At 42.8% G+C, this 25,619-nt stretch overlaps 2 protein-coding genes across 2 annotated transcripts in view; one reads left to right on the forward strand and one right to left on the reverse strand.

Moving 5' to 3' along the window:
- The window catches only part of LOC120902337 (delta-like protein 1), a 124,062-nt gene that overhangs the window by 91,958 nt on the left and 6,485 nt on the right, over positions 1–25,619 (forward strand). The gene's annotated exons all lie outside the window — the stretch shown is intronic.
- Positions 158–24,965, reverse strand: LOC120902338 (autophagy protein 5). The gene is made up of 7 exons (XM_040311018.1): positions 24,631–24,965; positions 24,449–24,548; positions 24,272–24,377; positions 24,075–24,199; positions 23,895–23,992; positions 21,496–21,601; positions 158–1,209 (listed from the first exon to the last, which is right to left on the reverse strand). Exons 1-7 carry the CDS (start codon positions 24,778–24,780, stop codon positions 1,097–1,099), a joined length of 798 nt encoding a protein of 265 aa, XP_040166952.1. The 5' UTR covers positions 24,781–24,965; the 3' UTR covers positions 158–1,096.

A 25,619-nucleotide genomic window follows, 5' to 3' on the forward strand; every position in this document is an offset into this window, starting at 1 on the left:
CAAGATTTTGAAGATGGCGCAACCCCCAACATTTACTTTCTTTCCATCGCGATGTTTAAACACACTAAAAAGGCTTGCCGACAAGCATAATGCACAACGAAAACAACGGACAAAAAAGCCTCCTTTTCTCATTCGAAAAAGCGAGAGAGACACGAGATGGAATAAAGGTAACTAGCCGCAGTGTGCATATATTTTACCTTCTTATTATGACAACATTAATGGTGCTTCACTTGTACCGCCCGTCATATGCACACCGCGAACGAGCGCGAACGCGCGCGCCCCTTCGGTGCCCGGTGGTAGTACGGCGGCAAAACACAACACGTCTGTGGCTGGCTGGCGCGAAAAAGAGAAACGATAATCGTATAATTAGACATAAATGTCAAGCAAGCAAAAGACGGCGACGGTGACTGCGGCGACTGTGGCGGTGACGGCTCCAAATGGCGACCGAGCGACTGCGAGATCACGGCACCGGGCACGGTTTAAGATACGGCCGCGGCAGACTCGGTGGTGCGCGCGCGAGACCTTATCTTAACCCATCTCCCTCATCTCCCCGGGGCTGACTGACTGGCTGTGTGTATGTGTGTGTCGCAGGTTTACTGCGAAGGATGTTCAGCTCCCTCCCTCTTCCATCCACTATTTGGGTGGACGACGATACGATCAGTGAAGTACCACCAGGTTCCATAGTGTCTGGGCGGCCACCACGGTTGTGTGTCTCTCTGCTGCTGCGTGGGAATGAATATGACACCATCTCTCTTCTTGGTCCGATTCCGCGTCCGAGCGCGGGCTGCTGATGAACGTGATCATTTCTCGATCGTCGTCTTCCTCTGGGTTTTTTTTAATGCGGCTGGGGGCGAGTAGTGATGGAGGGCGCCAGCACAAAAATCCAAATCGAGAGGAAAATGAAGAGAAGTCCGTGAAGCGTAAGACGAATGTGCGGCGGTGACGCGGGAGAAGGCGTAGATAAGGTAGAACGGGCGATGATGGCGATGATGACGACGGTGACGGCGGTTTCTCCGGGGGTTTTTGGTTTTGGTACGGACTCCCACCCGCCACCACCACCTTCACTCTCCCACTTTACACACCTGAGCGATGGGGCTTATGCGTACGATAGACAGAGATGCAGAAAGTTGTCCGGATAGCTGAGGTGCTCCGACAGCCACTGGAGTGGAGTGGATTCCGGCACGGTAACGCCATGGGTTCTTGCCTCGACTGTGGAGTGGGAAAAGGAGAGAAAGAGAGAATGGCTGATTAGCTGATGGGGGCAATGGCGCGCAACGTGTGATCTGAAAAGGCAAAATCAAGCCCCATCGATTTCCCGTCGTCCGCTTTCGACCACTTGCCGCCCGGGATACGCCTGGCCCACGATACACATCTTTTCCAATTAGGAGCGCTTCCCTTTGCCGGCTACAGAGGTCCCGCACGGGGCGCGCGGGCGGACAGACGGACGGCGGCGATGGGGCGAATGAAAAATAAAATCAAACGTATCTAAGTATCGCGTTTGCCGAATATGGCCACTTGGAACCGGTTTTGGGACAATGTTAAGAATTCTTCGATCCCTTTAGGATGAGTAAACATGTTTGTCGAGCACATGCTGGGGAAGAAGGGAGATCGTTCGTTTAGGGATGTGGGGATAATATAGGAAGAACACTACTATGCGACAAAGTAAAACCAAAAATTAAAAGAGTCTTAACGTGATCTTTAGCCAAAGAAAGATAAAATGGGTGATACAGGAGATGATCAAAGTATTAGATTACTTGATCTATGTCTAAAGAGCATAGTTCTCAATGAAAAATATGAAGTATACCAACCTACTACTTTCCCGACAAGGTATTCCAATGTAATACAGTCTGGGGTCTAATCTTCACTGAGTAATCTGAGTATTATACGAGTATGGCATTGATTACCGATCAGGTTAGAACTCAAATTGCATAGAAAAAGGCAAATAGAATGCTGTAAATATCGAAGCATCATAGAACTGCATGATGTTATATCTTTAAGAATGGACCCAACAAATGGTATATTGATCCAAATCATGTCTTTTTCATATGGGACAATGAGATCATTTATATTATGATCCGTCTATTCTATAAAGATTCATCTTTTGTTTGAAATCGTCCATGTATAATTGTTTGACTTAATTTGAGATTATATCATCTTCTCAGTAACATGTTCACAAAACAGTCTTCGAAGCTATGACATCAGCAAGAAGACGAGGAATCAATATGACCATTAAAATATCAAGTATCAGGAACATTTATAATCACAGAGAAATCTCTCAGTGGAGATCCTCGAAGGAGTCGGCTGATTAGACCGACGTTCTTGGATCTTGAACAAACTAATCAAAACTTTTAAAAACGAAACATTTATGTAAAATGATAGGAACTTTAATGTACTCTTACTAGACAAACATCAAGCATTGGACATCTTGTAGAAATTTCAGAATAGAAAGACTTCACTGTATTTTGATTCTTAAAGTATCTTAGCATTACGGTAGGGATTTAGGATACATAGATGCAAAATATGTGTAAGATAGGTCCATAGATCAAAGATTCTAGGTCTTCAAGATCCAAGATCCACGATCTTTATTACGAACAATCTTTTCTAGTTATATATTCACCCAATATCATCAAAGAATCCAAAACATCATACACAAACGATTGAAATCTATTTCAGAACATTCCCCTTCTGTCTGTCATCATCATCACATCCCCCTTATTGCCACGTTAATCAGCAACCACCCATCGACAGAACGCCACCCATTGATAGGAGATTAGGCTTGCGTTGGAAAACAAACCCAAACCCAAGAGCCCTTCCGAACGTAACGACTCGTTTATCAAGAAATTCTTAATTCGTTTCTTGGTTATTTAAATAGTTTCTCCCCACACAAACACACGTATATGGGACTCGGAGCGAAAGAGTGTATCAGGCAACAGAAATGTGATCTTCAATCCTTCGACGTCGCACGTCGTTCTTTCTTGAAGGAAGATGGCGTTTCGGATCGTTTTTTGTATCTCTCTTCTCTTGCCCCCTTTCTTCAGGAAAATGATTTAACAACATTCCTGTTGCTGTTTTTGTAAGCTCGCTCCGTCCACCGGGACAGACCCGCGGGCGTCAAGCAGGGCGTGTATCAACTCTGCTTTGTTTGTTGTCCTCCGTGCTCTACAAAAAATCCACCACCCATCCAAACAATCTTTGCTGGGGAGTAAAACTGTCGATCTGATGTATTCCTGGGTTGCTCGCTCTCCAACTCCAACCAGCACTTTAGTCATCCTCATCATCACCATAATATGTGTGGAACCTCCTATCTTCACCATCGAGAGCCGCCGTTTGGGGAGCCAAAAGGTGGCCCATAAAACCGGTCTCCAACGATCTGTAGAGAAAACGAGCCTTCTCGAGCAAGCTGGCTGCGCAAAGCAAGCTCGTCAAAGAGCGATTAGAAAATTAATAAACCGACCCTGTATTTCTCTCTCTCTTTCCATTCGTTTGAGGTCTTGAGGGTGCGCTTCTTGGGTTCCAAAATAAAATAAAATAAAATAAAAAAGAAATACAGACGCCGGAAAGGAATGATCGAAAATTGCTTTGAAATGAGTTCACCATATCTCGAGAGCGAGTTTCGGTTAGATCGGGCGGGCTCTCTGCCGAAAGTCGAGAAGGAAAGGGGAAAAGACAAATTCCACAGAACAGACCCCTGGGCGATGATGGCGCAGCGAGATAGTGGCGACCCGGCCGAAGCAACGAGACGTCGAGGAGCCCAGGATCGGTTTCTTTTTTTTTTTTTTGGGTAGGCTGGTTTGACGTAGGACCGTTTTATTTTTGCGGCTTTGTCGGGTTACGGGTTGTGTTAATTTTGGGCAAACTTGAGCATTGGGTTGGTTGGATGACGCCACCATCCAGTCTTCCTGTACGAGCGCTCCTGGGCTTGTGTTTTTTAATCCAACCCAAAAGCAATATAACAGAAAAAGAATTAAAATTAGACAGACAAAAAACAAGAACCTCAAGATTACCTCACTAAGTGGCCCTCTGTGTGAGCTCTTTTTTGCGTTGCTTTTTCCTGCCTCCACCGGCTCATTTCGCACCTAAACCTTCTGCCGACATTCTTTGACGCGCTTCTACTTGTGATTTGCTGCCCGATAGGGACCGACACCACAAACAATGAATATCATTCAGCATAATCTCCCGTTTCCAACGTACTTTCACGAAGCTTCCAGGAAAACCGCACCCAAAAACCGTTGCTCTCGCTCATTTTGGACCAAACACACACGGGCTGAAATCTGAAATCCGCCGATCATTCTTGAGCCTTGACTCTCCCCTGCATCCCCGCGTTTTGGCGTTTGGAAGATCCTGTCAATCCGCGGGCTCACACTTCTTTATGTTATGGGCGGCAAAAGTTCAGGCATTTTTTTCTCGATTGGCGCATATTATTTTTAGCTCTTTTATCGCATCCTTCATCCCCATCCTCAGGGTACACTTTTTGCCTCTTCCTCCCCATCTTATAATTCATTAGGAGGCTTATGCATACACAGGATGCGGCGAGAGCTGAGGATCGGGTGCGCGTTGAGCCGAAATTGAAAAATTCCATTCATCCCAATCATGGACGAATGTGTGATGGAGAGCGGTTTTTTTCGATTTACCGTGATCTTTTGGGGAGGTTCGAAATTCTTTGCCTCATTTAGGGTGTGTGTGTGTGTGGAATGCTACTCCATTTTAAGGCATGACTGGTAAAGGTGTGTTATTTTGGGGCAGATGCTACCGGTTCATCTGCTTGAACTGATTTAAATAGATCGTTTGCATCTGAATATTACTTTTTGAGTTAGTTGAAGTTGAAAAACTTGTGTATAATTTTATTTTTATATATTTTTATCACATTGTAACCGAAATGGCTTACAGTACAGACAATTATGAGATTTTAAGAAACGGTCCAGAACAAATTTACACCATTTCTCTTCAATGTGACTAGAGCAAATTGTTTCGACAGAAGGAAGATATCTGAAGTATAGAGGCATCGCAGGATCATCAGCCTTTTCTTTTAGTAAAGATTAGAACTAGTCCATCATGATCAAATTTGTTGCTTATTAAAATAAAAAAGCTTCCCAAGACCAAAAAGCATGACAGTAGGTTTAAAGAACCCAAATAGAGCTATCTGTTCAGTTTATTAATTTTATTATCGCGTTATCAAATAAATTTGATAAACATTATCATATCTTTTTGAAAAGATGGTATAAAAAAATAAAGTGAAAATGATATACACATTTGTCTAAAGGACTGGAGAAAGTGTAAAGCTCCAGTCTAAGCTTTAATTCTAAGAAATATTTCCACTAAAAATAAGCCTGTATTTAATCGCCTTAAATAGGATGGCGAATTAATAAGATGATGCTTCGAAGCGTCAACTAGTTCTATTTCATCTACTGTTCAGAATAGCTACTCCGTATTGGAAGTAAATTCAGAGGGATTGAGTAAGAATGTCTCAGCTTCTAAGAATCACACAAAACGAACCATTAAAAATTTAGTGAGTTGCTTCGTGCAGAGTTAACACATTCAACACTCAAAAGAGCTATATTGATCATCTATGTTGATCATTAGTTCTAATTTTGGTTCGTATTTAATTAATTTAACTTAGTTTAATAAAATAATTTTGGTTCGTAAAATTATTTAAAGTAGCTTTTGCTAAATACTAATGCTAACTATTATTTAAAATAGAAGAATCAAGCAGTTTATAACTTTCCCATTCTTTACGGTTACTGTGTCATACTGAAACAGTAACTGAAACCATTCTTCTGCACCATTCATAACGGAGGTTTTCCTCGACATTCAACTTGACCTCACCCAAACCGGACCCCCCCCCACCCCATTCCCTTATGGACGGCGTCTTCTTTATTATGTGGAGCAGTTTCCCATTCTTAACGCGCGTCATTTCAAGACCAATGACCACCGACACCCGGGTGTGGACACCGGACAGAGCACAATGTGTGTTGGCTATGAGGACGCGGAAAAATATCACGTCCAACAACACCAGTCTTTTTCCCAACCAGCGCACACCGCAGGTAAGGCACTTGTCGACCGATAATGAACCGGTGAACCGAGTACGTTTGGTGCGTTTAAAAATAAGTACACAATTTTCCCCCCAGTGCGCGCACACAGAGATTTTTGCCAAGCGACAGTGACACGGCAGTGTCATGAAGACACATTGTCTACCACGATCCACCGGTTGGACACTTGGGGGAAGTGGACAACTTCAAAACCTGTTGGTATGCGCCACCCGCGCCATGGGAATATTGGAAAAGGGACAACAACGCGATTAGGAAAAAAGGCTGATAAAAAGGACAATCGTAGGACGTGCAATCTATTTTCAAAACCAATCCTCTGCAGTTATGTTCCCGCAAGGAAGGCTCGTCCAATGGTCCGATTCTGATGATAGCTGATGCTGAGTTTCGTAACAGCCCAGGCAAAACCCATTGCTAATGATTGATTTTCTCACTAAGGGATTTGGTTTCTTTTTTCTTCTCTCTCTAAAAAAGTGTGCTGGCCATTGATGGGTGGGTGAATGGGGCAAGGGGGTGTTAGGGTAGAATCCACCACCGCCTCGGTACACGTTCGTTTGATGTACGTCAAATCGTTGACCGTTGTCGCGGTGTGGGTTGTTGTCAGTTCGGATGATCTATTTTCGAAATCGACCTCACCCTTTCCCTCCCACGAACACTTTTCCTCTCTTCCGCCCTCTGGTGACTCCACCCTCAGTAGTGGTAGAGGAATTTTTGCAGGCCTCAATTTGTCTGTAATGTGCCAAACACCGCCTCGACTTGCCCTTTTTTTGTGCTGTACGCCCTCAGCCGTCTCACTGGGTGACTCGAGTCAGTGTTGGGTGGGTGTGTCCTCCGCGCTCACTGTCACCGCCGCCGCCGCCGAATTCGGTTTTGGTGCAGCATCCGAAGGATATTTTCAGATCGATTGAGTCACCGAGTGTAGAAGAGGCGGCAGAGAGATACGAAAAAAAAGGAAAAGAACCAACAACCACGCCACATTGCTGCCGATGCTGCAATTACCGTTGCCAAAATAAAGCGAACATTCTCAACGCTCACTTAGGGCACCCTCTGCCCCCCACGCTGCTGTGTCTTTCCTCACCTCTCAGGTGGGGTGGTGACTTACTGTTCACTTCAAACCCCGCTTGCTCGCTCGGTCGGTAGATAGTGTAGCATGTGCAGTTTCAGTTGCATGATGCAACCGTGAGGCAATGCGCCATATCTCCAACGAACATCGAAGCCTTCGGCTAATGGGTAGCAAGTTGGCGCACTGATAGAACATTTCTTGGAATACTATGGGCATTTTTAGGTACTTAGTACGAGATGCTATAAATATGTTTAATAGCAATGTTATAGCAAGTTTATAGCAACTTTAATAATATCAAGAATGATGTCTACTGCTTTTTAATTGGACTATTTATGAGTCAATCCAATGGAATTTAAATAGCTTAATTTTATAGCAACTTTATAGCATCCTTAATTTTACTAAAATATGTTACTTAAAAGATTTTTAACGAATAATCTATACTTGTAACCACACTTCTATACCAGATAACTATCAGTAACGTCTTGTGTCGCTTTTTTTACTCATCGTTCGCTGACGACGGCTGGCGATGATCGTTGCCAAGCGACACATGTGTTTTGCTACAATCCTTTTACCCGGGCTACAATCGGCCGGATCTGCACTTAGTGTCCCATTTAGCGCCGTCCTCTCTCCTTCCTCCTCCACCTTCCACCAAACCACCACCCACTCGAGGCTCCCTGCTTCACTGTTCGGCGCTTCCTTGCAAAACTATTCGCTTTTCTAATTCAGCCAAACAACCGCGGCGCAACAAAAACAACAACTTAAAAAAAAAGACAACCCGTGGCAGATGCTTTTCGCATGAGGCGATGCGCGTGACAGTAACGAAAAAGAGAAGAATAAGAAAAGGAAAAACCCCCCTCACGGCCCCAAAATTGCTATTGCCGCGGTGGTTGCCAAGAAAGAAGGATTCCACCGCGCGGCGTCTTTCAATCAGGTGTGCGGTGTGCGGTGGGTTTGATGAAAGGGGTGGTGAAGTGGCGCGTTCAGGGGGTGATAAAAACACCACAAATAAAATTACCTCAAAAGTACACGCCCTGCCAATGACGTATGTGATGTGGTATGGTACGGGGGGCAAGCGAAACAGTGATGGACAGTGAAATGTTGAACGTCACACCTTTCTATAGAAAAAAAATCTTTTGCACGTACATTTTTATGATTTATTGCAGCTGATAGAAAAAAAGATACGTCATATAAAGGATTTTTTGTGATTTTTTAAACATGTTTTATGAACTGTTATGAAACTTTATAACTGAGTATTAAATAATTACCGAACTGTGCGTGAGTCTTAGGGAGTGCTCTAGCTAATGTTTCTTGTTTGGTTTTATACAAAGAAATAAATTTTAAAGATTTGTATTTTCATTCAATTAATAAAGGGTTTCCCGAGGATTCTTTTTTAATGATTCCCATTTTTGATTCCATAATTCTATCCTATTTTGAATCGATTCTATAGTTTTATGGGTTGCAAGTAAACTGTTCAAAATTCATTGCAAATCTTGCAAGTTCACTTTTTAATAATTTGTAAATAACAATTAAATTGATGCGAATAATCCGAATAAACAAACAAGCATAATAGGCATACTTTTTATTTTTCAATTAATCTATTCCATATATTTGTAATATGATCGACGGCATACAATCAATCATACTTATTGATCAATACTTTTATTGCTGCTTCATGCTCATGCTGCTAGAGCAAAGCCTTAGCTTTATTTATTCAATTGTTTACCTCCCTTGGAAAGGAATCTCTTTTATCTATTTTAAAATGCACAAAAATAAAAGGATTCGTCATAGACCCGCAACACAACTAATTATCGTAAAATTTCATGATCTCCTATCTATCTACAAAAAAACAACACGACCATGTTGCACACCATAAAATAATAGTACCAATGTAAATTGAGGAGACCGAATTGTTTGTTGAGTGACCTCTTTAATGGCTGTTTTCCCCCCTTCTTCTGGGTGCTTTGGTTTGTTGCTCTTGATAGGCGTTTTGGCATTATTTTGTTTCTTTTTACTTTCACGCGTTCTCGGGCATGCGGCAAAGAACAAAGTGAAAGCAAATTCGGGTGCAAAACGAAAATAAAACACCAACCAACGGGCAGGGCAAACGACGGCAGCAAAAAAGGGCTTTCTCTTTCATTTGTCCTCACACGCGCGTTGATCCTTACTTGCCTGGGGGATAGATGCACACAAAAATCGCATGTGCACGCCACCATCACGAAAGCGCCAAAGGTATGCGCCAGAGCAGGCCGAAAAGGCAACGCACAACGCACCACAATCGGTTCAATTTTTAGCAGGCACAGTCAGTTACATTTCGATCACTAAGTGCTCGGCGATGATTGACGATCGAGCGCCACATGATCAAGCGCAGCGCACGGGGGTTTATTTTCGCTCTCTGCGTATCGCCGCCTTCCTTTCCGCCACTTCCATTACGCCACACGCGCGCAAAAAGGGCTCGAGAGAATGCCCGAGCGACCGCGACGTGCTGGTTCGCACGCAAACCCCGTGAAGATGAACCCACCGCCACTAACACCACCAGTGTTGCTTGTTGTTTTGCCGTTTTGTCACCCCCGTTCTTGACACACGGCGGCTCCGATGGGGGCGACACGATGGCTAATCTCTTCCGTTTTGGCAGACCGCGCTTGGCGCGCGGGGTGTTTCTGGTTGCGCGCCGCCGATGACCGATTAGGTCATTGCTTTATTTCGTGCTCGTGATGTCAGCCCATCGAAATGTTGGCCACCGGGCCATGGCAGTATGTGTGTTGGGGGCCTTTTTTTGCTTTTTGATACCGTTTTGTTGTGTGTGTTTTTTTCAACTCAATAGGCAATAAGTATTCTCGGTAAAAGGAGAACAAACTCATCGAAAAATTGTCACAGAGTGCAAAATAAACCAACCGGGTTACACGCGTACCACTGTGTCCTGAGTCTGTCTCTGGTAATTCGGGTAACCCATCCCGGTTACAACCGGACACACAAGGCCGCTGTGTCAAAGCGAAGATCCATTTTGTCAAGTTTTGGGCGAGGTCTCAAACGGACTCCAATGCCGCGCGATGATGGAATCGGTCCACAGCGCGCAATCGACGAGATAAGAAAGCGCGTAATGGCGCCAGGGGATGTTTTCGCTGTAGCACAACCCGATAGCACAACCCCATTCCCCTGCCCGATAAGTTTGCTGTTAACAAAAAAAAAAAAAAAAGGGCGCACCAAAATCGACAATGCATTCCAAAGTGCAAACCAATCGGGCCCACACGCGATAAGCTGACAACGCTTTGTGGCCGTTCGTATCAATTTTCACACTCGCAACTCGCACTTATCAGCATCGATCGGTGACGTTCGTGTTTGGGGGGAAGGCTTCTTGAAAAAACAAGATAGAAGGTGGTGCACACAACTGCTGCAAAGGTCTCGCTGTGTGGCTCCTGCAAGAGTTGTTGCATTCCAATGTCAATGTTTGCGCAGAATGTGTGATGTAACGGTCTTTCGATTGACCAACTACACCATAAAGTGTGTTTGCTGTGAGAAATTAAACGCTAAAATCCGCAAGCAAAAGTGTATTAAAAATACAAAATAATGCCACACAAAGCAACTAAGTGGGTACTGCGTACTCATACAGCACAACAACACGCGCCAAGCCAAAAAGAAGCTGCGCATCGGTATCGATGCGAGCCGATTTCCAATTAAAGCAAATGAGATAATCTACATTACGCTATGATTGATAATGTTGCGCGAGGTGACGTTATCGGTGACGGAGCGTGAAAACTGCATCATTAGTAGATAATGGGAGAAGTAAAAAAAGGTATTGCTCCCGAAGGGTTCCCAGTTGAGTCACGTGATGACTGACTTTGAAAAATGGAAGGTTGTTTTGACTCTACGTAAAGCAATCATATTCATAAGAATCTTAAAAACATACAATAATCTAGATTAAAAGATCATCTAGATCATGTTTCTCATTTTCCTCAATGGAATTAAATTTGATGTTAGAAAAGATTGAATTTTAATTGAAATAGATAATACCGTTTCGTGTGTGTATCTCTGTAATTTCAATTGTAAAATCAATTCAATTCGCATAGTATGCTAAAAATAGTGCTCTTTAGGACTTAAGTGATGTAGGAGCAAAAATAGTGATGGGAGCTCGGAATCGGCTCCGGAATCGGAATCGACCTAGGAATCGCAATTTGCTCCGGTAACGAAATCAGAATTGATTCCAGAATTGGAATTACTTCAGAAATGAGAATCAATTCTTGAATTGGAATAAGAAGTTTCAGAAGCGAAATCAGTCCGGGCATCTCCTTTAGAATGGATCATTTACAAATAAATTTTGATTCTTTGCGGCTATCAATACGTAGCATCATTGGACCCAAACGCCTATTCTTATGGAGATGCCAAAACTAACACCGATTTCGAAGCCGATTCTGATTCCAGAGCTGATTTCAATACCAGAACCGATTCTGATTCCGGAACCGATTCCATAATTGATTCCAGACACTGATTCCGGACCTAATAATCGGAATCGATTCCAGAAAACTTCGAAGCTAGCCGAAATAGATTCCGAAGAAAACTTAATTTTCAAATCACTAATCCTGAAGAAGTGTATGAGTGTTAATTCCAATTTCAGTATACATCCATACATTGGCAACCACAACAACTATGCAAAACTTTAAAAAAAAAACTATGAAAAACGTAATTTGACGAACAATACAAATTACAGTCAGAATTCAATAGATTAACACTTTTCCGTGGTTTTCCGAGATTTTTTCATACATGGACCTGAGTTTTTGACTGAAACATGGCAAAAGAATGTCAACTTCGACGTGTGAGCAAAGTTTTTAAAATAGCTCCAAGGAACTGTCTAGGAAACCACAAATTCAGAATATAGGTGTCTTACTTTAGGTGGGCGCCATTGTAGGTCCAGATATATGAAAATGTCGCGATAACAATTCCATAAACAAGTTACAGCATCAAATAACTTTCTTTTAGGGGTTACGGGTCATGCCGGCATATTCAGGCTTTCGAGACTTACTAAGTATCATGCAGCCGGATAGTCAATCCTTTCTTAGAGCGATCGTTCATACGAAGCTTGAATTCAGGACGGGTATGTCGTTAAGTCGTCAGAGTTGAGACGATAGTATTGATGAAAAAAGTATAGGATCAGTATAAGTTCTGGTTTGGGTTCGGCATCAATTCCAGGGCTGCTACGGATTTTGGAGCAGTTTCAGGACCGGTATTATAGGGTCAAGATCAATTTCATGCCCTGTATGGGATCGGGATCAATTCCACGATAGGTATGATGTCAGTATCAGTTAAAGGACCGTTAGCATCAGTACCAGAGCAAGCATATGTTCATGACTAATTCTGACACCTGTATGGGTTTGGAATCAGTTATAGCACCAGCATGAGTGCTGTAAAATTCCAGGATCAACATGGGTTCTGAATCAGTTTCTTTCCATGTGTCCCTTGGAGTTAAAAGTCTCCTGGAATTTACGTTGTCTTTTCAAACTACAAAATACTGGAATAGTATCATAACGGCTATTATTTTATTTTACAATAAGTTAAATAAATTCTCTTAGGGGCCATCTTGCATCTCTGTATAAGAATAATTAACGATTAATTTTCACTAAGCTTCCTCCATTTATCCTGCTCCCAAAGATTTCCTTGAATCTTCACAACGGCAGCAGAACCCTACAAATAAAACAATTAACCTAATGCAAAACGGGAAAAGAAAACAAATGCAACAAGTTCTCGGGTAATACAACACAGGTTAATAAAAACCCTCTAAAGCTCTTCAAAGCCTAAACCCGTTGCTTGCTGAAGCCGAAACCGAATTAATTATCAATCCAACACACCCACCGAAAGGATCCATTTCCATAACTCCTCGCCATTGTTACACTGATTGTTTCATGTTACCTGGGTTAAATCCTTTTCCTCAGCAAACAGAACAGATGAGTAAAACGTTTAAGATGCGCTCTTACCCGTCGACAACCATATTTTTACAAATAGCATTAAAAACGCACACATACAAAATCTACGCACAATGCTACGACCCTCCCACGGGTGTTGCATTTTGAAGATGCATTGCTGCTTCCACTTCTTCTAACATAAAGCCAAAAAGGGAACTGGTTCGGGATGCAGACACACATATGGCCCACCTCTCTGTGCGCAGTTGGAAATAATGATAATAATTTATGCAAATTTCTTTCTTCTCTCGCAACGCCAATCCGCTTTTCACTTGGGATTGGAGGTGTATTGTGCGCACATCGAAACCGTGGGAGAGATAGAGCACAAGGTGGACCACCATCACCACACCATGAATGGCAGGTAACGGAAGATTCCTTGGGCTGTTTGGAGTTGTTTAGAAGAAAGACAGCGCCGCACCATCCTACCCAACTTACACACTTTGCACTTGAGAGAAGTGCATTTGCATTTTTTATGTGACTCTCCGCACTCTGCACAGGTTTTGTCTGAACCTAATGTATGTGCCACATTCCCCTCCTTGGGTTTCCTCCTGGTGGGTGCAAGAACGCAGGTTGGGAAAGTCTCAACGATGGGCTGCCAACTTCATCTTGAAGGCGATAGCATTCCTTGGTTCCAAGTGTCGATCAACCAGAGTTCCTCTGATGCGTCCAAGGCTTCCTCGTACCTTGCACACCTTGCTGCTCTGTAGTGCAAGCAATAAAATCACTACCAACGGTTCAAATTACCTATTTTTTGCTTTCTCTCATCAACCATCGTGTGAGGTGCATTTTGACCATTGCAAACAGGACCGGCACAAGGACCATGCAGCATCGTGTTGCTGCGCTCTTCAGACACTGTTGAAGCCTCCGCAAATAGGCGCTCGGGAAAAAGGACTAGAACACAGAACGAAACATAAAACGATCCGCGTATGCGCCTGTTGGCTCTTCTCTACTCGCCCTGCACGTCTCCTTATTTATACATTTACGATGGTAATAAAATATTCACACCTTGCTGAATAAACAGCAGTCCGTTTTCGGCTGGAGGCGCAACCAACCAGGTACCTTTCTCTCGCCGTAGAGCCGGGCACGATCGACGATGATCCTTGGCGTTTTTCTTTTCTCTCGGTCAAGGTGCTTTCTCGTCAGGACATCGCATACACTTGTGGCATGTGAAGAACGGGCGGCTAGCGAGCAAAAAGGGAAAAGATCCGACCGTCTTTTCATTACATCCATAAGACACACACAGAAAGGCCGACCTTTCCGTTCCCTTTTGTTTTACCGCATTCGCATCTTCCTTTGCTGCTGCTGCTGCTGGTGTTTGTGTTGCCACAGAGAGTCCTTTTAGGTCGGGACAAGGATCTTCCCATATCCTTCGAGAATCGGAGGATCTACCTGTCCTGTCCTAAAACAATATTTAACTGGCTAACACACCTTGATGCTGCTGCGATGGCAGTGAGGTGCAGCCGAGGACGGAAACATTCCATCTGGCAAAACGGCAGGTAGGCATGCCGGCAGGTTGGTTTAGTGTACTTTGCATATTGCACCGGGTTTAGGTTCGATGATTGAGTGTGGAAAAATAACAATCGTCAAGGTGTCAACGGGCAAACACCGACACACAAGTGGCGGGGAACGACCGGCTGCAGATGGCGACCGTGGGATCACACTTCAAATGGGCCGTCGGAAAATAAACCCATCGAACCTACAGGTCACATAAAGCCACAGCTGGCCACTACTGGAATGGGAGGCAGGATTTTTTTTAATTATAAGAGAAAAAAATCCACTAGTCTAAAACAAGTAGATTTCATTTCCTTGCAGCTGTTAAAACACAACGAATTTGTTTCCCTATGATATTAATATGTCAAGTTGGTTATGATTTTGTGTTCTTTTGAATATCTAAAACTAATCGCTTCTCGAACACTCCATGTTCCACGGCAACTCCAAGGATCTCATTTAGATTTTGAAAGTTATGATCTATTTTTTTGATCAATCTATCTCAGATTTTAGTTTGTTAAGGAGAACCTGCTCTCTTTCCTATCTAATTCTTAAAGATCGATTGCTAAGGATGTTGAATTGGTTGATTGATGTTGATTTTTATACACATGTCGTAGGAACACTTTATTCCATTTATGCTACCCCTATAGCTTAGATATTTGATTATGGTACTGTCAGATTAAGGTCTTCCTAGTTATTTCAATCATGCAAAGTAAAAATCCGTTCTAGAAAATGTTAACCTGACAAACTCTGATACGCAATTAAATAAATCGTTTGCATCTCGTTGTCATACAACAGAGCAAACCATATGACCAAGTTTTGGCAAATATTGTTCCGTCTGTTACCGAGTAATGCGATTTGCGACCTACGCCGATTGTAAGATATGAGAATTAATAATAATTATAATAATCAATAGTAAATCACAACAATTGTGTAATAAAAAACTTTTCTTTTTTACAGAAAGTTTTCATTCATTAAAACGACAAAAATACGCGACAAATTGTCTGGCACGAATTCTTTACAATCACTGTTTATTGACAAAACCCACAAAATTGTACCGAGGCTACCCATTAATTAAATATATTTCAGATTAAAATTGTAATGTCCCATCGAAAATCACTTTCAAAGTGTACTGATGGTTAGCGGAATTTGAAGTAAGCGTGCCATAGGGAGAAGAGTGCCATCAAGCGTTTTTATTTTCAGTAAAACTTTAGTTAAATGATTAATTGAGTATACAGATGGTTTCGTTCCAATGACTAGGTATACTTTGCCGAATTTTTTCTCATTGTTTTCAACTGTTTTATGCTGAGTATCAAAATTCAGCTGAACATTTTTTTTGAACCATAACGAATAAGCTCTCAAAACACATAGGAACAAAGAACTGAGAAAATATGGACACCACTGTAACCTGAAAAAACAGTGAAGTTTTTCGTGGGATTGCTTGAAATAAACCATTTGTCCTGTTCTCCTGTTTGTCAATTAAAAATCTAATGAAAAAATAAAAAAAAAATTGAGGCAAAAGAGCCACTACTATTTGGAGCAAGTGTGGGGCACTATACTGCATAGGCACGGAACTGTGAAAAACGTAAACATTGTTGTGGAATGCAGCGCTATTATGAGCGCATTCCGACCCAGGGAAAACAGACCAGCAACTTCCATATTTAGGTTTTAGTGAGTTATAAAATGGAATGCTTAAGATGACACACTTGTGCCAAATTCCGCATCATTCTTAAATAAAAAAAAACACAATGAAGAATGTTTCTTTTTTTGTCTAAGGATATTTTTGTACAAATATTTCCTGATTGTCCCATAATGATCTTTATTTGTGCTTTGTGCTCGCCCCAACATCAAACCACTTTTGGCATCACTAAATCATAATTATGGTTCATTCCCAACTGTAAGTAATTAGATCAAAATGCGAATTCTCATTGTTCGCCAGAGAAAGATCTCCCTCAGCCAACCAACAACCAACAACCAAAATTATCGAAACTGCTAATAATCGAGCAAAATATGTTGCTGCGTGATTATATTTTTCGCGGCTAAAATTACCCAAAAGAATCCACCGGATCGGGTAGTTCCGCGTAGAGGAAGCTGGGAATGCTTTGCTATTTTCGAAGTAGATCACACCGTAGCACAGGAATGCCTGATCACAACGGGCGAACCACCCCGCTGGGGGTTGGCATCCTGGGAATGTTGTGAATTTTTAACTTGAATCACAAACCAGGAAGTGGCGGTGCAAGAGGGAACGAGCGGAAGGAAGCGATGTAGTAGGTGTGAAATTTATTTGTTTGTTTGCCGCACGCCCAAAAATGCCGCCCGAAAAGTGTGTTTATATTAATTGAATTCTCACACAGAACAATTCGAACGATCCAACAATTCATCTTCATCGCGCAAGTATCGCCGGCCAACGACGTCACGATTTGGCCCCGAGTGCAGAGAGTTCAGAGCCGTCATCGGTTGGAATGCTAAATACCCGAAGTGAGCTCGAAAGAACATTCGCCTAGGGTCGAGCCAAACGGCGACGATATCAATTGTCACTTGCGCGACGACAGACCATTGCTCGACCGTCTGCCTATTGCTCATAAATCAGATATTAAACAGGAGCGCGGTGGTAGCGAACTGCATCTCGTAAAGGAGCTATATCCATCGACAAATCGTCCGGGTCAGAGATAGACACCCCAAAATGACAAACGACTAATTGATAGACGACACTTGCACCATTCGTCGGCAGCCAGGTGCTGTGTATTGTGCATTCGTGCATAGTTTCATCAGACAATTCCTTATCGTGTGTGTGTGTGTGTGCTTGTGGTGTGGCTAATGGCGGGCAGCGATATGCGGACGACCACAAATCAACAAACAAACATCCTTTAATAACCCTCCCCCGGGGTACATCGTACATCGGGGCAGTTGTGAAAAAGCTTCCCCACCACTTTGCATTCGGGAGGTGGGCCGTCCTGTATGGGGTTGGGTTTGATTTTGCAACACCCAAACCGATCCCCCCCATTGCTCTATTGCGGTTGTGCAAACACCGAAACACTAACGAATCGATGAACCCTTCCCCATCCGATCCGGACTCGGAGCGGAGGACGAACACGGTCATCACGCGCGCGAACGATGTGGCACACGCGACTGTTGCATCTCCCCACCCCGACTCCGCAAAGCGACCACGGCACACCTGACACATGACAGGTGACGACCGATGCCCGTCCCGAAGCAGGTGGAGAGCATAGTCTCTAGAGGCAGGAAAAGGGGGAAAGGGGAATGATCTTCTCCGTGGACAAATTTTCGCTAATTGATCGTACGTGAGCGTACTGCTAAACGCATTATTCTGTTCGCATTGAATTTTAGGGCTGACCGCGTGCGTGGGGTTTTGGGTGTTGGAACGAGACAAGCGAACTAATCAAATCGCATACTCCCCCCATCAATTGGTCGTACTTTTCTTGTGTGTGTGTGTTTGTCGACATCGCGCGAATGGTAATGAGGCCGAAATAGCGCTTCGGTCAATGATCAATGATTTCCGATTGCTTATCGTCGTGTGTTTACCGAGAGCTGATGTGCGATCGGGCTACTTAACGCAGGTGATCGATCAGCACCAATCAAGGGTGCTGAAGCAGCACAATAGATAATTTGGGCGATGGAGGACGGTGTGGTGTGTCCGCCGATCAGTCATCCAGCAGCGGAGGGCGTTTCTAATTGCCGGCAAATTTCGGTGTCGGTACGCTTTTCGTCTACGGCAAAAGAACCACAAACTCAAACCCGATTGAGAAATGCATCGCAACCAGCAGCACTTCGTACTATCGATCTAATGGGCCGTTCCGTCGAATTATTCTGTAATTGATTAGATGAGATCTTAAGATTGGGCGAAAGGGTGTTTGACAAATGTGACCAAGCAGGGGTTATGGAAGTAATTTAATTTGAGCGTTGGCACACTTTCTCGACACGCGATCAAGTAATGTGGAAACTATGTAGGAGAAGGTAGGTAAAGACGGACACGTTAAGGAAAATGTTAAAAATCTAGGGATATATAATAACGACCATGAAAATGTGCATATCTTATCTCATGTTTTATCAGAACATGTGTTGAAACTGTCAATTTTCTATCGATTTTTATGTTGTTTTTGTATTTTTCTCATGAAATAAAAACATGATTTTTTTCGTGGAGTTTTTCGGGTAAGACTGCCACCTGATATGGGAAAGATGGACATCTGTAGAAAACGTTTGAAATTGAAGAGTTTTATAGTATTTTAACATATCCTATTTCTTTCCACTTTCTGGTACGTAGATAAACTAATTCTTGCCCAATGGCAACGACGGTTCTTTCATCCATGAATTAAGGAATTGTAAGCGCCGCTTGTAATGTATCGTAGAATTCGGAACCTAAAGCATTATTGAAATATCGAGCACTAACAGCTGAGGTTGCTCCAGCTTGCAGTCCGTGGCCACAGCATGTTTGAGGGTCTTGTTAACAGGTCAAGCCAATTCTTTCACCATGTCAAAATTCATCTTATTGGTCTTTGTAATCCCATAGAATCTCTCATCTATTCCTGAATGATGTCATATCAATGCCTCTTTTTTGTCGATTAAAGTTGTCCAAGTCGTGGTGAGATTTTGGGTTTCGTGAAGTGCCTCATCAGCGTCGAGCGAGTAATAGCATAAAGTATGAATGCTTTCTTAAGTTGCTGGATGGTTTATATCTTCGGAATATCCTTATTTAAAGGATTTGATGAAATCTATTCATCATCAATTGATATACGAAGTAAAATGTATCAACAAATTCGGTGTCAATCTTTCCCTACGATAGAGTGTCCGTCTTTCCCGCTTTGGTGTAAGGATGTTTAATAAACCACCAGAAAACTTGATTTTTTAGTGCTTTCATTCTCGTTCTTTCGCCAGTTTTTTGCTTTATAATCACGACAACTCATTCAAGTAATAAAATTGAAAGTGTAAAGTGTCCATCGATACCTACCTTCCCCTACTATATTCATGCTGTGAAATTATGTCAAAGAGTCGAGAATGTGTGCTAATTTGTTGAGAAAATAATGAAATTGTTTAGAAACTATTTTCTTATATCCTTATGATTGTGATTATTTGAAATATAATCGTTTTAAAACGGATTTCAAAAAGTCACAAAAAGGGCTCGAGAAACTGTGCCACCTTACTAATTTAATCAATTATTCATTCACCGAAAGGACACCCGTGTCAGACCAGGTGACAAAAACTCCTGTAAAATCAACGATTTAAGTTCGCTGTGACACATTTACACAACCCTGTATGTCTGGTGTGCCATCAGAGCACCAGTTTGCTCTCATACAACAGAGCGACAAGCAATAATTAATTACCCCTCGACAACAACAAGCGAACCCGCACACCGGTGGATTTGTTTTAGAAGCCAAACCCCCCTACTGTCCTTCGTCGAACACAGCCGAAACGGATGCGATCGCACCATCCTAATTGGCTATAAAATACATCCATTTCGTGTCCATAACTTAAGTCCACCGGGCCAGGAGTGTGAGGGAATGTGGAAAACCCCTGTGGAGGGGACCAAAGCGGAGCAAGCGGACGACTCGCCAGTGAACCAATAGCGAAAATTCGGCACACGGTGTAAACAATTTGCATATAAACAGACACGGACCGACGACGATTCGGCAAATCAGATCGCTTGGCTTTGATTCGTCCGCCAAGGCGTGCGTGAGGGGTGGGGGATGCATACACACACACCTGGCATGGCATCAGATACACACAACAAGCCGATGCCTGGTGGAGCAGTAGTGCCTAGAGAGTGCGCATAAATCCCGAAGGAGGTCCCATTCGTTCCCTCCGGGACGCGCCAAAGACGGCATCAGTGAAGAAGAAGAAAAAAACCACCACCCCATCGCTTGGAATCGAAATACAGAGAGACAGAGAGGCGAGAGAGTTTTAAATACATAACATAGAAAAAATCGTTGCTCGTTAGCAATATTAATGAGCGGTGGGACACTCGGTTTTGAGACAGGCTGCGGACCCCGTTTTTGGAGGAGCATATGGAGATGCGAAGCATTATGGAAGCTCATTTCGTATTCCGGTTGGGTGATGGAAATTCGTAAACAAAATATTAATTTCAAAAAACCGATCGAACCGAATCGATCGTATGCTTCCGTCCCTTCCCATCTGGGTAGGGTACCATACCTTCTCGGCAGCGGCAAGTCCCGGTCCCGGCTGACAAGTGTGAGAAAATTAGCAATCCACCGATTGCATCGCATTACACACAGAGAGACAGGACCGACGGAATGGTCCAGATGGTCGGTAACGGAGAGGAAGCAAACAAAAACACTGATAGCATCATCGCCGTGTCTCCGTGCTGTCTCGCATCATTTCAGCCAAGCTGGAAAGCCTCAAGGATGATACAATGCAACAGGGCAACACGGCCTCAGGGGGGAACAAATTAGCCGTAAAGCTATACCTCCGAAAGCCGGGACTTTCCCGGGGTACCTGTGTACCGCCACGGTTTCGGACAGTTTATCCTTAATCGTACGCACAATCACGTACGCACTACTGCACAGCAGTGCATTGTGTCCTTCAGGGCAGGTTCTGGTCCTGGCCCATTCATATGCCTCGAGCAGCGTCGATCCTGACTGACCCACACACACACACAATAGCGCACCCTTGGTAGACAGGGAAAGAAGGCGAAACGCCAATAATTTCCACAATGTCATCCCTTCGCCGGGAGAGGAGCCACCGAGAAAAAAAAGGCTCAGGACACATCGGAGCACCAACAATACAACGGGCACCCCCAGAGGATAATGCTAAAGGTGTACATTGTTTTGTAGCAACGGTGTGTGTATGTAGTTCTTTTACCCGTACGTGTGTGCGTGTGCGTTAAAGAGACCGTGCAATTGGGACACACTGCTGGGACACTGGGACAGGCTAAAACGAAGCGATACAACACAAACGGCAACAGTTTTTGGCGCTCACTTACCTGCTTTCCTAACAGGTGTTGAGAAATCGTCCAACAAATCCTGCAACAGACGCTTCTGACCGGATGCGGTGCTGGGTGCGACTAGTTTCTGCTGGTACGTACCGTCCTGAAGCGGGAGAAATGATAAAAAAACAGAGACGTTAATCAAGGCAACTCTGCACGGTTGGCTGAATTTGTGATAGTGCTGATAATTGCTGGGTTGGTTAGGCTATGCTCGAAACGATAATTGTTGCGGCACAACCGACGATCTTTTGAAGATTTTTACAACTTTCCGCATAAAGTTGGTTGAATTTATGCAAGGCTAGTTTGGGGTAGTTATTAGCTTTTTACTAAACTTTTTTTAAATTGCATTTATGTTTCATGATGTACTAAAATATCGATAGACATCAGCACAGACGTATCGCAAATGGAAGAAGTTATAGTAGGTATGGTACTTTAAAAATACTGTGGGTCAATAATTGATTAAAAAACAACATAACGTTATTGCCTTTGTAGCGTCTGTAGCAACTCATACGTTTCGATGAATAAACTATGACTTAAACTTTACTTCGTTTCAAAAATTATCTTTTGTTTAGTCAAATTGCATGTTCAAACCTTCGGATAATATACCAATTCTAACCTTTGTAAAATCGTAAAATACGAACTGTAGCATGACATAAATGCTCATTGGAAAATATCCATTTCCTTGAAATGGGATTATACACAAATCCTATTAGAAGTACAGGGAGCATAAGAATTGTACGTGAGTTGATAAATACAGGGTTTTCCAGGAGTTCTCATGGTTGTGGGACACTTCCTTGATAATTTCTTTAGGGAATTGTTAATGAGGAGAATTGGATTGTATGGCACCCTTTTAGAACAGGCTCATTAAGATTTCCTATTGGATTTGTCCAAAACGGATGCTATAGAGTCCAATTCCTATCATATAAAGTTCATTTCCCGAAGAAGGAGTCAAGAAAGTGTCCTTCAACTATGAAAACCACCGAAAACCGCTGTAATCAGATGCATGCTGAACTAACGATTTTTTTTCTCCTTCGTCGGTCCTTCGTGGTCAGTTTAAATATGAATCATGATGATAATAAGTTCCACATCTTAACCCAAAAAAGGGTTGAAAAGCACCGAAGTATCTTATTCTAATGGTAGGTTTGAAGAAGTAAAATTTACGAACAAGTGGTGGCAGCTGATAACGCTCTAAAGCACTCATCGGATACATGCATTCGTCAAGGTCAATTGACAATGTTCTTCCATAGAAAAAATGAGTCTAATTCCATCAAATGCAATAATTGTTCCTAACATCCTTACCGAAGCTTGTCAAGAACATATTAATGGGTCGTAGGCCATCTACAATAATCAATGAGAGAATGTCGTTGAACATAATGGAAATATGTTCAGTATAATATCGAATGGAAATCATACTCATCATACATAACGGTGCTTCAATGCTTGTTCTGCAATATATCCTATGCTAGTCGAAAACCATGTATTTAGCATTTCAATATGCTCATTACCAAAACAATTAATTATTGTCGCCCTGTACGGTGAACATCATACAAGTTCTGATCGAACAAACGTTATCTTATAGCCAAACGACTTGCACGATCATGCCGGCCTTATCAGGCAGCCGGATAAGTCTTGCAATAGAGGAGGATAACATTACAGGATTTTCCAAGAGTTCTCTTAGCTGTAGGACTCTTTATTGACTCTTTCTTACGCGAAATGAACTTAATGTCATGGGAATTGGACTCTACAACACCCTTGTGGGACAAATCCAATTGGAATTTCCAAAAAAAAGGTACCAAAGAGACCAGTATCCATTATATGATGTTCACTTCCCATAAGAAGAAGTCAAGGAAGTGTCCCACAACTATGAGAACCCCTGGAAAACCCTGTATGAGGAATGAGGTCTGTCCGGCCTTGACCATCGAGCCGTCTCATCTTTAACAAAGCACTATACTAAACGTAAATCTTCATCCTATGCTATGAGCAGGGGCGCATTAAGCAGTAAGCAAACTAAACGGTCGCGATGGCCCTGAAAAAAGGAACCCACCCCCTGCTCAAAAAGAAAATTTGCTTCTTAATCTTTCCCTGATTTAGAATTCTTTATACAACTTCTCGCTCGACACTTCTGAAAAGCCTACATATATGTTGATTATTTCAAATCATGCTTTGGTATGAAGTGTTCAAGACTATATACTATGCTTGATATCGTGCATAAGTTCTAACCTCTAACACTAGCTAAACCCTTTCGTTCTTGTCCATTGATTGGAAATTCGGTTTATTTCTATACAGAGACCCTGCCATGGTTTTAGCATTTGTTTTTTTTTTTAAATTCAAAACTCCAAACATTAGATAATATCGTATTATCTTAAGGCAACGTGTCAATAGACAATGAATCTTACCTCGGCATAGCACCTTACTGGAATGTGTTTGAAACCGTCCTGGTCGGGGATGGGTTCCATCAATCGCCTGTTTACCGCCCAGAACTGGTCGAACTTATCTGAAACGTGTTTATGGACCACCATTAGCCACCAATCTACACGATCACGTGCACTCCCTCTCTCGTTATCGTTTCGCCTTACCATTAACTAATCCTAACCAGAGCTGATTGTGGTCTTTCTTCTGCATGGCGGAAACCACTTGACCGCGATGTTTCAACACATCGGCTTCTTTGAGACTAGACATGAAGTGTGCTTCAACAATTTCTCTGCAATAAAGGGAAAAAAGGCATACTGGTTTAGTAAAGCTTTTTGCGCAGCGAATACTCTGGAAGACATACTTGTTGGGACACCGGATGAGAATATCATCGGGAAACTTTGAAAAGTGTACTGTGACGTGCCAGGGCAGTGTCCCATCAGTACCGACGAGTAGATCGTACAAAACACCTAAAAACAAGAGGACACGATTATGTTTCATGCTTTTCGATGCACCGGCGGCAACACACACACACACCCACCTATAGGGAAGTGCCACTTTAATGGTGTTCCATTGCTGTCCATCCACATTTCCCCGTCCTGCAGCTCGTTCGACACGAATCGTAGGAAATGTTTTCTTACCTAATCGGAGAAAGAAGAAAGAATAAACCTTTAGTTGGCACGCAACCCACCATCCATCCATCCATCCGTGAACCGTACTTACTTTATCAGTAACGAGAGGAAAGTAGCTCAACCGCGGTATGAGAAGAAAATACTCTTCCGGCTCTACATCGGTTTCGTCGGGCGATAGCTTAAAATGTACTGGAATTTTGCCCTCCCAAATTTCACGCAATATTTCACGATCGTTTGCCATGGTGTGTGTGTCTATGAGTAGTGTGCCGGGCGGTCCGCACGGTAGGACGCTTACAGCATCAAATCTTTGGATTGTTAAAGGACGGCGAAAAACAATACGGCACACACAGTATCAGCCAAAACACAGATTCTACTCTTGCTCCCTTTTGCCGATTTCTTTGCTTTTGTTCTGAATCGATTGTTGTTTTGATTTGTGCTGTCAAATGCGGCCCGCAGGCAGTGTGGCCAGATTTTTTTGGCAGTTTTCGGTAGGAGCGTCAAAATTTTATCGGTAGTTTTTGGTAGGAGTTTCAATGTGTATCGGTAGTTTTCGGTATGTTTTAAAGTGTTAAGGGGAGACAGGGGTTGAGACGGGAGTGCTAATTTTCACGAGAAGATACATTATTTTTGTTTAAAGGAGATGCATCAGATTTACTTCATAGCAGTCCTATCGGTAAAAATCGGTAGGAATACAGATAAATAACTATTTCTGGTCACTCTGCTCTCAAATGCGGTACGTTTATGTGGCAACGTTGAAGCGTCAAAGTTGTCACGACGTGTTTCGAAAGCTCGTTTTGTCGGGGTTGTAGAACCCGAACGAACGGATCGTTATTCAATATTTGAGAATAAAATTTAAATAGGTTGAATGATGAAATTGTGTCGAATTTATGTAACAGATATCGCACATCAAATTAAAAAAAAATGAAAAATAAGAATGTTTGCAAGAACATTTCAATATTTTTTTGCAAATGCTAATTATTCTACTTTGCCTACCGCGTCATCCATCAATTACGTAACGCAAAAATTGTAAATTGTCGATTTTCCCTTCCCCCTCCCTTCTAGCGTAACTAACTGTAACGT

This window comes from Anopheles arabiensis, chromosome 3, assembly GCF_016920715.1.
Source record: "Anopheles arabiensis isolate DONGOLA chromosome 3, AaraD3, whole genome shotgun sequence".
Taxonomy (NCBI): Eukaryota; Metazoa; Arthropoda; class Insecta; order Diptera; family Culicidae; genus Anopheles; species Anopheles arabiensis.

Coding starts and splice junctions, on each gene's coding strand:
- LOC120902338 (XM_040311018.1), bottom strand. CDS start 24,780: ATGGCAAACGATCGTGAAATATTGCGTGAAATTTGGGAGGGCAAAATT. Junction 24,549..24,630: donor TTCCTCTCGTTACTGATAAA/GTAAGTACGGTT, acceptor TTCTCCGATTAG/GTAAGAAAACATTTCCTACG. Junction 24,378..24,448: donor AAAGTGGCACTTCCCTATAG/GTGGGTGTGTGT, acceptor TCTTGTTTTTAG/GTGTTTTGTACGATCTACTC.